General features: G+C 38.7%; 1 protein-coding gene across 11 annotated transcripts in view; it reads right to left on the reverse strand.

Annotated features, from left to right (window-relative positions):
• zgc:66433 (uncharacterized protein LOC321250 homolog) overlaps positions 1-17,861 on the reverse strand; it is a 64,240-nt gene that overhangs the window by 25,252 nt on the left and 21,127 nt on the right. For 3 of the 11 annotated variants that reach the window (XM_054791342.1, XM_054791334.1, XM_054791339.1), the window contains 2 exons: positions 5,030-5,079; positions 239-321 (listed from right to left, as the gene is read on the reverse strand). In XM_054791342.1, coding sequence (XP_054647317.1) covers positions 239-321; positions 5,030-5,079 — 133 coding nt within the window. Of the gene's footprint in view, positions 1-238; positions 322-5,029; positions 5,080-5,336; positions 5,381-17,861 lie in introns of all 11 variants that reach the window. The other 8 variants (XM_054791344.1, XM_054791335.1, XM_054791341.1 and 5 more) reach the window with 4 other exon arrangements.

Consider the following 17,861-nt stretch of genomic DNA (forward strand, 5'->3'; position numbering starts at 1 on the left):
AGGAAATGATATTTGCCAGCAGTCCCTGATTACAGCACACTGCCATACATGGACGTCCTAAAATGAATGATGACATGAGGTTGCGGAGTTCTCGTACCCGACCCTGTTTTCAAGATTTACAAGTGTCAATATCCTCAGCAGCCATGAACCTCACCGCACGTCACTGGCTGACGTTTTATTGTTTGGAGATGGAAAATGTGCACTGTAGATAAAATCAAAGCAGGGCGAAGGGCAGTACCTGAGCACTCTTCCACAACCTCAGCAGACTCCTGGTTGGCCATCACATCTGGAGGTCCTGATGCCATGGCGGCAGCGTCACTGCTGCAAGAGAGACATCAATAAGCATCCTTCATTCTAGTATAGTCATCTGTTTATTTGGTTCGTTCTAGTCTGTCTAGACTAAAGGATCATTGAATAAACATTGCATAAGCATTTTGCTCTCTCCTGAGGCCGAATCTATACTTGTGTGCCTTCTTTAACACCCCCTTTTTTTAACTACCGTAAGGAAGTTCTATTTTTACCACAATCCAAGCGTGGTGTTACACCGTAATCAAATTGCTTCTGACTGAGCTACTACTGAGCACCTAAGCTCCGACAATCACTCCTGCTGCTGCTGATGTCCGTGTAGCTCAAACAGAAACTGGGAAACACAACAATTATCTCCACTTTCTTGTTAATCATTGAACTCTATTGAGGGTCAACGGGATGTTTTGCACCGGTTAACTGTTCTCTGTACAGTACAGTGCATTCATCTGCTACATTTTAAGTTCATTCTCATTATAGCCTAAATCCTGCTTCTCTTGGATCTTATGGGAACTTTAGAAGCAAGCTGAGACATTACTCATAATCTGGTTTTCACAGCAATAAAACGCAGAACGAGGACCTGGAGAGGACCTGAAGAGACATTAGCACCTAATATAAAATTATGGACCTGAACCCTGAAACAGATCATTGAAATGGAGAAATTAACTTTTACTATTAGAGAGAAGATGTCCATATCTAATAATTATATCCAGAAGACTTTTTTAATGCAACTGAAAATGAATATGTAACTGTAAATGTATAACTATAAATGTAGGCCAACAATATACATAGATGTTTTTTTTTTTGTGGTGTTATTTGTCATTGTGTATTTTCTTTGATGGAAGCAATGTGGAAGGATAAGATAATATGAAATCCATGCTAATTTCATTTCAATAAACTAAAAAAAAATACGGTTTTCAATGTCTACATTACTAAATTTTTCTATGCCAACATTTTTTAGATTAGTATTCATAAAAGCAGAAGAGAATCCTCCCCATATGTGACAGAGCGAATGTGTCGGATGCCGTCAGCCTGTAAAACTGACAGACTGACACAATCCTTATGTGAGACATGAACACATACATCTTTCTCTTTTCTGTGCGTTCTAAAGACATAAAAACAGCTAAAAAGACACAGTAAGAATGCACGTAATGGGAAACGCTTATTCCGCCTATAAAGCCTTCTGAAAAAACATCAATGCTCTCCATTTAAATATAATGCGGCGTGCATATTAACGAAGCTACAGCAACATTGTTATTATTATTATTATTATTAACATTGTTACGCCAATTGAACTACAGCCACAGCTACAGCTGCTGTGTTTTTGTTTTTGAGTTTGGAAAAGTTAGGTGTTTGTTTCTATGTTGCGATGTGAAATCAATTGGCTCAGGACGGAAGTTCCGATAACGCTTAAAAGGACCAAAATACGGCAAAATACTGTAAGTATTACATGATATTATAAAGGTACCTGTTACTACATGGTCAGAGCATTTATATATTTAATAGCGGGCGTTGTAGGCGGCATAGGTGTGTTCCATTACGTGCTGTCTCTTTTGATATGTTTTCAGATCTTTAGAACACACAGAAAAGAGAAAGAAAGTGTTCATGTCTCATATAAGGATTGTGGATGATGGGCAAAGTTCCAAAAAAGTGCACTTTTCCCTTAAGATGCATACAGGGTTTATTGACTAATAATAGGACGTATTCGACCACCAAACAGCATGTTTTATTTATATTAATACAGTTTTGAAAAACCATGAGAGGGAAGCAGCGAAATTCAAAGTGCCGAGGGATTACTGTACAGTATGGAAAAATACTGTGATGTAAGAAAACTTGTTCTTATTCTGTTGTTCGGAACATGTTCTCAATTGACGAGTGAGTCATATTTTCCATGCTTTTCCATTAAGGAAGCAGCCTAAGAGCTTCTTGTCATCGGTGTTTATATTGTATAATTAAGACAAATGGAACCTTCTGGAGAGTTGATCAGCAACCTGATGGCCTTTCTACAGCATAAACATCCTTAACATTCTGCATGAGATGAGGGGCGTCACTACCCTTATCAAAAATAGCCTCTCCCATTTTATTTATTACCTACGGCAGACTAAATTAGAATTGGTTTTGAGTGTTTTATCACTTCAGAGAGACATTGGGCTGATAGGTGGCCGGCGGTTGGCGGAGGAATCAGAGTTTGTGTGCTGTGTGCTTTCGTCCGAAATTCTTAAAGAAGGAGTCTGATCCTCCAAGTTTCACCAGTGATTTTGTAAAAGTAAGTCAAATATGTTTTTGTCAAAATTTTATGGTTCCTCTTTCAAATCATATAGCCCAGGGGTCACCAACGTGGTGCCCACGGGCACCAGACAGTCCCCCACGACCACACGAGGCTCCTGAAAGCCTGCTTTTCATTTAGATTTTCAGTTAATAATGTGACAACAGTAGAAAGAAATGCATTCTGAAATACAAAATATGAGTTGTGGATACCAGCATTTTGTTCATGTACTGGTAAAGAAAAAAGCATATTCAGTTTGTTTGGGTTGAAATAAGGAAAAAAAAAAAGTAGCACTCACAAGAAAAAACGTTGGGGACCCATGATATAGCCAATAGTAAATTTAAATATTTACACTTAATCTATAGGATTGGTATCGGCAGCATAAAACCCTGATCGTAGTATCCCTAAAAAAATATATTTATTGTGTTGTGACTTGAGTTGCAGGATTAGCCACAGTAAACTACACTGAGAACTGCATTTTATTTATTTATTATTTATTTTTTTTTGAATTTGTGTTATTTATTTCTAAATACATGTGTTACACTTTCATTGTGTTAGATTATATGGTTTTCTTTTTTTCTCTTTTCAATGAAAATATTTCAAAATAACACATTTTAGAGCTGTATTATAATATCGTGAACCGTGATATTTTTGCCCAAGGTTATGATATTGTCAGAATCTCATACCGGCCCATGCCTATTGCTGACTGTTAAAATAACTCATAAAAGTATGATGTATGATTTGTGCTGATTTCAGATCGATATCGGTATCGGACGAAATTCATGGTTGCAATCGTCATAATGTATCCTATTGGAACTGAAAAAGCTGTATCGGGACACCCCTAACTGAAAGGGTGCGGTACTTGGCCAAGGACTTATGTTATTCTGTTCTTCTCGGTGATGGGTACTTAATATGAATATCTCTCAAATTGGTCAGGACACAATGCCAAGGACTATTTGTGGCGATGTAATGTAGACTTGTAAGACTTTCACGCTACAAAGATGATGTGAAACACAACAAAGCCTTAAGGTTACTGTCCTGAACCTTCAGTTTGTTCATTGTCACTTCTGCTTGTTCCTACATTCCATGCATACATTCTAGTGAGCTAGTTGTGTGTGATGGTTTTCACACTTTGATATTGGCCCTTTTTCAGTGTTTGTGTCCATGTTTTTGAGTCCATTGAGGGTACATACTGTACATTACATCAGCGGACCGAGACCGCTTGAGAGATGGGTTGCAATTCAACTCTGGTGCAGACAAATATATCAGAGAAAATGTGTTGGAAGTGCTGTGTCTCTGCTCTGCTTTCTACCTCTGCATGTGTGACAGTGGTGCTCTTTAAAAGTATATTTTAGAAGCTGTACATAGAATGGAATGTAAAAATAACCTACATATTGGTCACCAGTCAATCGCAGGGCACTGTTTTTCTTACTTATTTGGCTCTTTTTTACAAACAAAGAGTATTTTACATGTGTCCTTAGTATCCACTCTGATAGAAGACTTCCAAGAAGTAGGCACAATGTTATGTCCTGAATGTTTAGTAGGCTTTATGAAAAATTATCGAAGCTTGAAATTCCAAATGAAAAACTTTCTATACCTGAAGGATTGTCAAAAGAAAACTTATTGAAAATGTACAATGATGGCAGATCAGATCAGATTCAGCCCAGAAGACACAATTGTTGTGTTTCATTTGTAATCTTTGGCATTAACAAGAATAAATGCATTTTTTTTGTGAGTAAATGTGTCTTGATTTTACAGAAGGCAATTATTCCAGTTTTAGATTCACAGTATTAGAAATCAATGCAATAATTCTAATTACAGTGGTCTTATATTAGCAGTAATGATATGGTAAAAAAACAGTACAGCACTATGTTACTATAAGGAGAGTTAGAGTACTGTTTCTATATCTGTCAATAATAATACAGTACTTATTAAGATGACCTTATACGTGATCTACAGTAACCCTACTGTAGAATATACGACAGCAACTCACTTGCCATTTACTGCCAACAGGTTACTGTAGATGCTACATGTTTAACAGTGTATGTTCTTTACTGCTTTACAGCTTGTGGTCCCATGACACAAATATGCTACGCAAAGTGCACCAAGGTGTAAGTACCAAGTATGTATTTTAAATTGTGAATGCAGCCTAAAGTTCCAAAATACCACGCCAGTTAAAAACCGTGTCTAATGTAACACCTTAAGTCTTTTTTCCAGTTATTTTATGTTGCATGTAAAAGCTGGTAAACAATATGTCCTGATTATCCATTACAGACAATATAATGTGCAATGGATGCAATCGATGTATTCTTTCTCATTTAAGTCTTAGAAAGGGAAGTGGCACCAATGTCAAACTAGTCCTTTCAGACCTTGTAAAGTTCCTGGGACAATCCACTTGTTATCATAGCCTTATTTTCTCTGAGAAAAGTGTTCTGCGGTTTGGGGGTCTAAAAGACTGACCTTCGCCCACTTCCAAAACCGGCTCCCCAAGGCGACATCCTCCGCTTCATCTATGAGAAAGACGGGGGACGACGAGAAGGAAGAAGGGTGGACAAGAAAAGACAGAGAGCAGTGATGAGGAGTCAAGGCATGAATGAGGAGAAAAGGGTGAGTGAAAGAAAGTGAGAAAACAGTGGGGACAAATATGGGAGAAGGAAAGAGGTCACGGATAGGGTTGTGGGAAAGAGCAACAAAGAGAGAAAGAAAAAGCAGTTAGATAAACTGGTGAATATAAGGAAGAGGTCAGAAGACGGAAAACAAGACTTACAGTAAACAGAAGAGGGCTTCCAGCGTAAATCACCAGTGTGGTTTCTAACCAAAGACAAAAAAGCCCAAAGCAAACGTATTTCTTACTCAGGCGATTTGAACTAATACATCTAATTCATGCTTGATGAAGTTGACAACTGACATTTGGAGACCACCGAATATACCAATTCTCATCACAATGGAATGGAAACGACACAAAGGAATGGGAATTTCTCTTAACCACACAAATTAAACAAGGCACCATTGCACTGACATGGCTGCAATATGTGTGTATGCTTCTTTTCCACCACACAGTACCTACTCAGACCTAGTGGCCTTCATTAAGGGTGGTCGCTGTCCAAATACCAGACCACGTTGAATGTATCAGTCATAACGAGACACACTAGCAAAGCACAACAATGGAGGCGAGAACGATGGTCTTGGCATCGAGGATGTGTTGCTCCGAAACCCTGAGTTTGCAAGAAAAGTTAAGTACTATCTGCAAAATATGTCAAGTTTAAAAGTTTCATTCCAATAGTGCCACGCCATTGACAGTAAAAAGTGCAACACAGTGCAGGAGGCAGTGAATTTAATCATGTTCAGCAGGGATGTCCGATATTGGCTTTTTTGGTGATATCCGATATTGTCTCAACTCTCAATTTCCAAAACCGATATCAGCCGATTCCGATACCGGTATGTGTAACATGATATATGAATTAACACATATCTGTTGTGAAGCTAATGGAGACAGCATCAGCAATTAGCTGATGAACATGGCCGTAAACAACATTGTACAACATTGTAAAACACCTGAGAAATACTTGCCGTTAGGCTTAGTCTGTGACATTTGCTTTAAAAGTCAACAGAGTAGCCATTTACATTTTTTTTGACCATCAAAAAGTCCAGGGAAGCAAATCAAGTATCAGAATTTTCATGTATGCCGCGCACTCTGTATGCTGCTGTATTCGTTTCACAGTACACAGTAATTACGGGCCCAAATTAACATATTTCGCACCATCAGATTTTAACGAAATTTCATCTGCAGATAGATATTAAAGTGAATTTATATCCTACATCCTTTTTATCTTGTCCTGAAGCTCCAATCCATGAGTTTGAAAGCCTTAGTTTCACTTAACATTCACAGCTGTTGTATGAGTCAATATGGTCCAACACTCCGTATAAATCCGACACGAGATAGAAAAGGAAGAAGTAATCTACCTTACAAACATCTATAAGAATCAAAATACATCCGATATCATATGAAAAAGCAGCATTTTCACAGACGTCCCCACGGACTCTCCTAATCAAGCACACACACAGTGTCAGATTTCACCTGTACTTACTTCCGGGAATTGTAACATTCTTCATAGTGAGGATAAGCGGCATAAAAAAATGGATGGATGGATGGAATGGAAGGAGCGAGCTAGCTTGCTACTAGCCACCCATGCTTGTTTACAAGCTTGAGAGGTGGTTTGATGAGGTCAGGAGCCCATAAGGCCTACATAGAGCATTATGTTTATTATTGGCTTGCATTATCGGGACAAATCCAGATACCAATAATGACCGATATTACATTTTTATGCAAGTATTGGGACGATAATATCGGACATCCCTATTTTTTATATGTTTATGACAACAACCTACTACTTGTGTAGTATGTTTTCAGAATTCCGGTGTTTGTGAATGCACTTTGCCAAGCGTCGATGTGGTGGATAATAAGGAAGTGTAGTTGTTGCTGCTGTGGATAGTGACGGAGAAACGTGTGTGTGGCTTTAGGAGCACTGCTGCTGGCGTGTAGGTTGGCAATAAAGTTTAAAAACAGCGTCAGACTGTGTGCCTTTGTCGGGACGCATTACATTGACTACGTTGTATTGACTACATTGTTGCAGCTTGCCATTTTCAATTTTGCAGGAGGTAGCTAGAGACAACATGCAATATTGTGCGATAGCGTCAAAATCTCTATTGTAGGCCAAAATTATATCATTTATATCACCCATTCCTACCCACAATTGCAAGGGAGGAACTTTCTAATGATGTCAAGGGAGTTGGGAGCACAGTCACAAAAAAAATAAATAAAAATCAACACACTTGGCTGTAATGGATTGAGATCCCGCAGTGCCCGCAAGATCCCCCGGTTGAAGAAGACACATGTACATGCCCGTTTGAATTTTGACAATCAACGGCTGACTCATGAACGATACAGTATGGTCACATGAGACCAAAAGTGAACTCTTTGTTATCAACTCGCTTCAACATTAATTCTGTCTCCGTTACAGTTCCTATAAAAATGATGAAATGTTCACACCTTTTTAAACTCCTTTAAGAAATATTTTAACAGAGACTTCAACAAGCAGTGGAACACAACTGAAGACACAGGAAGGGTGTGGAAAACCTTGTAAATATGTTTGAAGAATTTACTGGTTGTATTCAACCATCTCAGAAACTGTAACACCACCTTTGGTTTCCATCATGTATAAGAAAACGTCATTCTAGCAACGTGAACATGTTCACTAGTGCAATGCTAATAAAATGCAAAAACCGCAAATGCCACAGCGAGGCTTTAATTGCATCATTTTGCCAGGCAAATGTCATCTGACTCTTTCATGTTTTTTAAGATGACTCTCTTAAATGCTTTGAGAGAATTAAACAGTGTCAACATAGAATAATTTAACTGGAACACAACGGCTCTTGTTTGTGTTTGAGCCAGCAATCTTACATAACAATGGATTAGCACATAAAGGCCTGCCTTTATTAGGCAGGTCAAATAACAATTACTCACATACACACACTAATACATATTTCTTCCAAACAGATTGGAGACAATATGGCGTGCGCCGAGGTTGGAGTTGTTCAGATGTCGAAGTGTGCAAACAAACAAGAGCTGCAGGGGTGTAACTTGTTCTGAAGGCCCCTTCCTGCATGACGTAACACAAATCCAGTCTAATTCTCCTTAATTCCTCAATGAAACCAGTGTCACCAGACTCGCAGCAGCATGGCCATACACTGCTTATTAACGAGCCACTGCCGGGCTCAATGGGACTGCTTATTAAGAAAAATAAGCTTCATTATTAAAACTAATTATTTAATCATCATTGAAAAAGGCAAGATTGAATCAAGTGACATTAAAGTCCTTTTACCACATAGAACCACACTATTGCTAGTACCAGAACACCAGCAGAACTCAGCAAAGCTAATAAGGGTTTGATTGCATTAGTAGCAATCAGTATTACAGACACAAGCTAGACAATACAGGCGGTCCTTGTTTTATAATGATCTGTGCTACGATGTTATATGATTAATAACGCACTCCCATAAATAATGAATTCTGTACATAAAGAAAAAGAGGATGAGTTACGTGCACACGGCAAAGAATACGTCGAGTAAGTCGAAGTCGTGCGTCGCTAGACTGAGAAAGGAAAACGTCACTTTTGGTCTATTGATTTTTTTTAAACTTTAACCTCCATTAAGTCTCCCATGCGTGAGGCAGACTCTTCTGGTGGTGGAGATGTCCATTCAAACGGCATTTTGAGACAAAGCACAGGATTTTTAAAAAGACATTTCAGTATTCCGAAGAACAACCAAACTGAACGCACTGAAAGCGTCACATCAAGCTGTTGCAATAATATTCTTGTTAGATTTATGACACAACAACAGAGAGCATCTTAGAACCGTAGCGACTTAGAATGGCGTACATTTTGAATACGCCCAACAAGACATTCTCAGTAGCGATGCTCTGATCAGTTGATAGGCCACCAATTACTAACGGACGATTTTCGTGGAAAAGCACGTGATTGGCATATGCCTTTCAATGCAGGTCACAAAAAAGCCTAAAGCAATCCCTTTGTTCAGTGTAGTGTCCTGCTCTAACGTCTTGGTTAGTGTCCCCCTACCCCTTTCGTTCACACCGCACAGGTGTGCGGCTGCAAACCAAAACAAATATGTCTTCCGAGTGGAAATGACTTGGCATTTGTGAGAGTGATGAAAGTTTGAATCCTGCAACACATGCCACGAAAAATAGCATGTTGCTTTCATTTAATACGGCATTTGAAGGACAAACACTTAAAGGAGTATGGGGAGTTTTCAAGGCACATGGTGCAGCAACAGTCAGTCAAACGGCAGCTAACAGTCATCACTCCCCCGTATTTGCCTAACAGTCAGAAGGCTAAGCAAATAACCTGAAAAATAATTGAATTCATCGGACTAGATGACCAGCCATTCTCAGCAGTGAAAGACATCGGATTCTCATTTGGAGCCCCGCTACCTGCAAGGAAACATTTCACAGACTTGAGGTCCACACAGACGATGTACTCTCACAGAAGGCGTCTCATCCTCTGGAAGTTTCACAAGTGATATATGCTCTTTAAAAAAAGTAATTAAAATATGTTTTTGTCTAAATGAAGGTGGTTTACGGTTTGTTTAGTTTCATATCATATAGTCAATAGAAATAAATTGTAAAATTTACAGTTATGCCATGTGATCAGCATCAGTATCAGTACTGGTCCAGCTCACTCATGAATAATCGGTTTCAGGATCAGCAGCATAAAATCCTGATCGAAGCATCCCTAATTGTCTAATGCAGAAATAATTAAAGAATGCATGACTGAAGTGATGGAAACAATGTTTGAAGGTAAACAAAAATGAAAGAAATAAGCGAATCCTGCTATCAGATTCCACAGCAACCAGACGTACTGAAGTACTGGCTGGTTGTCTGGTCTCTGCTGTTGTCGTTACGGTCATGTTGATTGTATGTTGTTACTGTTGTGGTATGTGATGTGCTTTGTTGTCTCTGTAATGTTGTCTGTGTAATGTACAGTCAGAGCAGACAAATTTCCCCAAATCTAATGTTGTTACGCAGCTGTGTTATAGAAGAAAAAAAATGCATTTCCCGAGCTGTGGATGAGTCCACTGATACAGTTGATGGTGTTTGTGTGGTCATGTGAGTCAAAAAGGGAGTTTGTTGAAATTGTCTTGAGTATTTTGAGTTTTCCCATGAAAGGACCCCTAATCTATGGCATACAGGTGAAGCATAAAAAATGTATCTCTTACAAAATAATGTTTTTCCATGCAGTGCACTTTTACACAACTGCACTTTTCTCCAGTTTTCTTACTTACTTGGCAACCTTTTTAACGATTACTATTATTTCACATTTTGACAGAATGTTGGTTTTCCAAAATTATTTATGTCGATCGCTCCCAAATGCAGACATGTATTGTTGTTTCTGTTTATCTGTGAAGCGCCAACTGAAGAATCAACAAGGGCATCTTTTTTTTATTGGTACTTTAAAGAAAAACTGCATCATCCACAATCCTTATGTGAGACGCGAACACGTCTTTCTTGTTTCTGTGTGTTTTAAAAATATAAAAAGACATAAAAAGCAACAGCTCAGTAGTGCATGTAATGGGATACACGTATGTCGTCCACAAAGACCGCTATTAAAACACCTCCAAAAACCTTCAACAAGGTTTTATGTTTTATGTACATGCTGTAAGCATGTAGTAACAGGTACATTCATGATAACGTAATACTTTTCGACCATTCTAAGCATTACCGGGGCTTCCTTGCTCGGCGCATTGATTTCACATAGCAACGTTGTAGAAACTAACGCCAACACCTAGCGTTAATGTTTCCAAACTCACAAATAAAAACTCAGCAGCAGTGGCGGCATACCGAATATGTAGCCTTATGTCTTACCGTGTCTGAGGTGTGAGCGCGACGCTGATGCGCTACGGGCGAGTCTGCGGTGAAGCTAGTCACTAGCCGGCTAGTAGCTAGCTGGTGTGGTATGGCTAAGTGTCAATACGCCAGTAACGTAGTACGATCGGTGTAACAATGTTAATAATAATAATAATAACAATGACAATGTTGCTGTAGGTTGGTTAATATGCACGTCACATTATATGTAAATGGAGCGCTATTGGTGCTTTTTGGAGACTTTTTCAGACGACTTTATAGGAGGAATAAGTATGTCCCAAACGTGCGGTAATGAGCTGGCTGTTTTTATACAGTATCTTTAAAACACACAGAAAAGAGAACGACATATGTGTTCATGTCTAACATAAGGATTGTGGATGATGGGCAAAATTCCCCAAAAAAGTGCAGTTTTCCTTTAAGGCACAGGTGTCAAACTCAAGGCCTGGGGGCCGGATTTGGCCCGCCACATCATTTTATGTGGCCCGCGAAACAATGCATGTCAAAAGGACATTTATTTTAATATAAAAAAATAATCGGTATATATATTGTAATTTTGTTATTAATATTAACTTTGTCTTTCCTTTTTTAAGCTTTATTTTTCATTATTTTACTTTTATACTCTTGTAAAACTATATTTATATTAGTGTATTTTTATTTGTAAGCTGTATGCTGTAATGTAATATTTTTTTACTTAAGATAAATATATTTAAATAAGTAAACATTTTCATATATACAAATATTTTTACAATATTAAAAAATTATATTTAAAACATATTTTTACAATAATTTAATAAAGATTTACCGTTACATTTACAATAAATAATAAAATAATAAAGTAAAAAAAAACAACTTAATTTTTTTTTAATCAAAAAGACAATCTTTCTTGTTAAATGTATTTGTTGTCAATATTGACAGAAAACCTTAGATTTTTTTGTTGTCAAATCCAATTTTAAATCACTATTTTTTTATTCATTATTAATGACAAATTTATGTAATAATTAATTAACAAAATTCTAAAATAGAATTATAAAAATTGGCCCTCTGAGGATAACCATAACTGCGATGTGGCCCAAGGTGAAAACGAGTTTGACCCCCCCTCCTTTAAGGGATCACCATGACTTTTCTGTTTATTTACTTAGATTTGGAAATTCTAAACAAGCGAACAAAAGCTTGTGCTATGTTTCAGTAAAAAAATAGAACTGAACTGAAGTCTTGTGATTAAAAATAACTAATCATCTGATGCAACATCTGAGGCGTGACAACCAAATTGAAGCCCAGACGCGAGGACAAACAGAGGAAGTGCAGATGGGTTGAGTTTGGTAATGTGACTTTGGTGAGTTGATGATGAACCGCAGGCCTACAATTTACTGCAGCCAATGACAGAGATAAAGGGAATGAAGAAGGAAGAGAGGAGACAGAGTTTTCCACAAAGCTGTAACAATAAACCAGAAGATGAATGACACATGAACATCACAGCTTCATGTGTCGTTACTTCAATGTGTGTGTACTTTAGTGCAGACTAGTTTGTTGCGTGTCTGACAATAACATTCATTACTTCGTGCACCCAGAGAAGAGTACTCTCCCACGGTGGTGTAGCATGGCTCTGTAATGAAACTCTTTACGAGCATATTTTAGAAGGGTTTTGTGAAATCTGAGCTGGTCTAAATAGCAGAATATAACAATAACCAAGGCATTTCACTGTGACCATTCACATACACGTTATGTCAATGAAGAAAGTGAAAAATAATCGATCTGGAGTCACACTAACATGCAATCTAATTTCTAAATGGTGATAATTTTTCAAAATTTTACATAACATGCTGAATCACATACAAACTGCAGTTTTACTCAAGGACTCTCCCCGATCGCATCAACTGACTTTTCGTTTCACTTGCCTTTATTACTTGCATGAATGTACTGTGGAGTGAGTGAGCGTGCCATGTTTTTGACTTGATGGAGTATTTTCAGTCTTTCTGTTCATTTGTACTTATTAAAAAAATGTGCCAGAAGTCTTTCTTACATTGCAACAGCTAATGATTTAGCGCCGCCCGTCTATCCCCAACATGTCCCAGTATATTTTAAAACAGCCATCCGATTGCATAGATTGAACTTGGCTATTTTGTTGTTAACAGTTTTAAAATGCTGTGATGACATACGAAGGACATGAAAATACTTTGTACCGGTCTCCTTTCCTTAACCTCCCTTCTTCAGCCTTCTTTGAATAACAAAAAGCAACGATTCACCAGTTAAATCGATTAATTTAATGAGAAAAAAAGCTTTGTTGATTCCTTTAATGAGTGTAACAAATAAAAATTGATCAAATCCGGACGGCATGGAGTGTCCCGAACTTAAAATGCGCGAAAATTGTTTCCACATTATGGGAGCGGTGATTTGGGTGCCGCATTCTGTGGAGAGAGGAGAGAGGTGGCTCAAATGAAAACGGTGTCGAGGGGGAAGGAGAGGAAAGGGCCCAAAGGAAACGACAGAAGCTGTCAAAAATATGGGATCATTTCAGACGAAAAGATAGACAATGTGGTGCAACGTTTGCACTGTCAAACAAAGCTGGCATGACAGTACCCCATCCATGCTGCAGTACATTACCATAAAGCATCATGCATATTTACAACCAGAAACAAGGTAAAAGTCTATTCTGGCAGCGACCTATTATTTATAACCTGGTTTTAGTCTACACTCAGGAATATTTTCCCTTATATTTGTTGTTGTTAATGCTCTCATTTTATAAGTGCAATTTCAGTCTTGATGATGTCAATTTATCAGAAAAAAGAACAAAGGTTATGGCAAACAGAAATATCTTTTTCCGTAACTATTTTCCCTAAAATCCACATTGAGCCTACAAAGGAGTTGTCCTCACTAGGTGGCCCGTCAAAGCAGAGAAGTGCTCATTCCTGCAGTTCTTCCTCTGCTCTGTAGGCATATAGACTGCATGTCGACAGGGATAACTGGCTTGTGGCGGCCCAGCGTTCATAAGGACGTCGCTTTTTGATCCTTCAATGTCAGCTCTTCCTATCGTGAAGCAGGATTCACCAAGCGTTGGATTGTTCACCCACTAATAGGGAACATGAGCTGGGTTTAGACTGTTGTGAGACAGGTTAGTTTTGCCCCTCTGATGTGTTGTCATTTCTGCTTGTTGTTTTGCAATACCATTTGGTCCTCACAGAGTCTGTCAAGATAAATTGTGGCCCTTGGATAAATATAATTGAAGACCCCTGCTATAAAGTGTGTTTTATCAGATTACTCAATTAATCTCACAAAATAATCGATAGCTGCAGCCCTAAAACATACCCTTTGAGTTGTTCTCTTCCACTGAAACCACTTTTTGTATGAAGTAGCGTTGTAGTAAATGTACATCTGGAGAATCACGAGATTCACGCACACTACAACAACACATTGTCGTTTTGGTTGTGACATATTTGGCACATGCCCAGACACAACACTTAACATGCACGCTCAAGCCCTCTGCTTTTAGTGATTATGGTTCTCAACAATACTTAGATTTTAATATCATCTCAGCTACAACACCACTGACCTTGTTTGTCTGGTATTGTCTCACTTTCTGTCTGTCAGTTTATTGTCATTCGTCAGCAGCTCGATAAATCATTTGGAACACAAACACAGAGGGCAAAATAAGTCATAATAAATAGAAAAAGTCAAACAAGGTGTGGTGGACCTTTACGTCAGTGGTGTGAGTTTTTTATTGGCCCTATTCATATTGTAAAAATAAAATGAATTCATCATTAATGAGACGTAGTGTATTACTAAGTGTGAGGATAAGTCACTATCTCCCCATCTCTCCTCTGTCTTTCCAGCAAGCCTCGCATTCTTAAGTGAGAACACGACTCCTTGGCCAACAAACTTCCCCTTGAGACGCTCATCTCCTGCGTGGCCAGCAGACACTGACTAAGTGTGTAACTATCCAGCACATTTTACTCACAATCCTGTTTGAATCACTCTAGTCTTGCATTGGCGATAACAGCATAACAACTAGTACAACATGCTCCGAAAAAGGTCAGTGCGATCAATGTGAGAAGTTTTATTTGAACGCTGTTATGCACGTTTGGAATCCGGCAGCAGTCACAAGGCAGCTTGGCCACGAGTGGAGTCTTATAAATAAAAAGGCCTGTAACAAAGTGAACTAGTCAAGGCCTGAATAGCTGCAGGGAAATCACTCAATTGGAGATTTGAGGAATTTGTCAGACAGGATATCCTGAACTGTGTTTTACTTCTCATTGGAACAATAACACACTTTTACAATGTCTTACTAGAGCAGCGGTTCCCAAACGTTTTACAGTCGCATACCCCTTCAGACATCTGACTTGAAGCCTTGTACCCCCTACTCCTGCACACTTAACCTTTTAAACTTCATTGACTTGAGATACTGAATATGATTAATTAACTTTAGAAGTAAGTAAGTCGTTCTGATTTAAAAATGTGTATTTTGCCTGGTCAAAGTTTGATAAAAGTTTTACATGAGCACTGACAAATTGATAACACATCTTTTATTTCAGCCAGATGTTGGGATCCTTCCGTTTGAATGGTTTGGCGCTTTACGTTTGTCCACTCGCAGTAGCTATGTTGAGTGTGCATATTAATTTGATACCAAGTTGAAAGCGAAACTTGAACAAACATGATAAAGCAGTATCAAAAGTGCAAAAACACATACAACCAGCGATTAAGCCTAATTTTAGGGCGAATCCCCACTCTCTCATCCATTGGCAGGTTTTCACACTGCAGGGATTGGAACAACAACAATATAAATCAAATCTTCAGTTTAAACACTGAAGCACAACATAATCATCAAACGTTCTTATTTGTTCATATATTCATGCTCTGTCGCCTTCCTTCTTTCTGCTCCGTCTGTGCACTCCTAATTGTTTTTCATTTTTATTCACATACCACATGACAATTGGCGTACCCCTTGGGGTACACGTACCCCGCTTTAGGAACCTAGGTTCTAGAGAGTCCTCTGTCCAATGAAATAACACATCTGCTATAAAGTTCAGTTAGGGTTGGGCTATAGGAGAGTTATCGCTATAAGTTTTATAGAGTGTGCTACAGTGGAGCTCTGCATGAGTGCAGGTAAACTTCCGTGAGCAGACGTCACCCATGCAAGTGCCTCATGGCAAATTATGCAAATTCAATGATGATGTCATTACGTCAACCCCCCCCAACCCACCAAAGCTACAGATAGATTGCATAGGTAGATTGAGAAGCACTGCATATACAGTACATTAATCCCTCTGTCATTGTCGCTAATTGGTTCCAGACCCAACTGTGATAACTGAATTTCCACAAAGTAGGATTCATTTATTCACACTCAACAAAAATATATCCCATTTTTCATGAGCTGAACTGAAATATCTAAACACAAGAGGTCTATCTCTTTCAAATATTGTTCACGAGTCTGTCTAAATCTGTGTTAGTGAGCATTCATCATTCATGATTATTAATCGATCCACCTCACAGGTGTGGCTTATGAAGATGCTGATTAGACAGCATGAATATTGCACAGGTGTGCCTTGTGCAGTTTAACTGTACTGGGCGAGGTCCGGAGGGGTCTGAAAACCAGTCAGGATGTGCTGTGACCACCATTTGCTTCAAATACCGTACACACCGAGCCAGATCATTCCAAACATGCTCCAATGGGTGGCATGTCGGATGAGTATGCTGGCCATGTAAGTACTGGTACGTTTTCAGCTTCCAGGAATTGTGTACGATCCTTGCAGCATGGGGCCGTGCATTATTATGCTGCAACATGCGGTGATGCTTGTGGATGGGCCTCAGGCTCTCATCACGGAACCTCTGTGCATTCAAAATGCCATCACCCCCAATACAGTTAAATTGCACATTTTCGAATGTCCTTTTATTGTGGCCAACCTAAGGCACACCTGTGCAATAATTACGCTGTCTCATCACCATCTTGAAATGCCACACCTGTGAGGCGGATAGATTATGAATCATGATGAATGCTCACTAACACAGATTTAGACAGATTTGTGAGCAATGTTTAAGAGAGGCCTTTTGTTCATCTCAGGAAAATTGGGAGCAAAAACAAAAGTGTTGCATTTATATTTTTGTTGTAATGTGTGTAATGGAATATTTTCGTAGTTAGAGCATAGAAAACCTCTTTACGAACTTCTAAATAACATTTTTAACATCATTAGAGCCCTATAGACATGAAATAACACCCATATAACCACCTTTACACTCATATTACCCAATGTAGTAGCGGATAGGAAGTGATACCAGGGGTTCAGAGTTGAGTTCCGGCTTGGTGTAAGTTAAGGCAGCAACAGTATTGTTTTTATGATGAATTTCTATTAAGGATTATTGTGTCTGTTGTGAGATAATTCAAACCTGCAATAAAAGCCTGTTGTTCCAGCAATCAAGTCTGGTGCTTGTGTGTCTCACCGAACATTACAGTAACATTGCTGATACCTAGCGACCAGTGTAGAGTACTACATATCATCATAATGTCTGAATGTATCTTCTGGATGCCTTATATCTGTATTTTAGGTCAGTGATCCTCAAACCCCAAGCCGCGGCCCGGTACCGGGCTGTGGGTCATTTGGTACCGGGTTGCACAGAAAGAAAAAATTATTTCCATGATGTTTTATTTTGAAAAGTGGACGGATTCTCTCTGTTTCATCTGACTCACTTGACGCATGTCCATTGTGCGTGTGCTAACTTTCTCTCGCCGCACAGATAGACTACTACTGTATTTTTAGCATACAGAAACAGGGGTTCAGAACATTCACAACATTAACCAGGCTTGTGCACCAGCAAAGTATTTCTGCATTACTTCAACAGTGTTTGACTACTATTTTTGTTCCTTTT

The sequence above is a fragment of the Dunckerocampus dactyliophorus genome, chromosome 11, assembly GCF_027744805.1.
Source record: "Dunckerocampus dactyliophorus isolate RoL2022-P2 chromosome 11, RoL_Ddac_1.1, whole genome shotgun sequence".
NCBI classification, from domain to species: Eukaryota; Metazoa; Chordata; class Actinopteri; order Syngnathiformes; family Syngnathidae; genus Dunckerocampus; species Dunckerocampus dactyliophorus.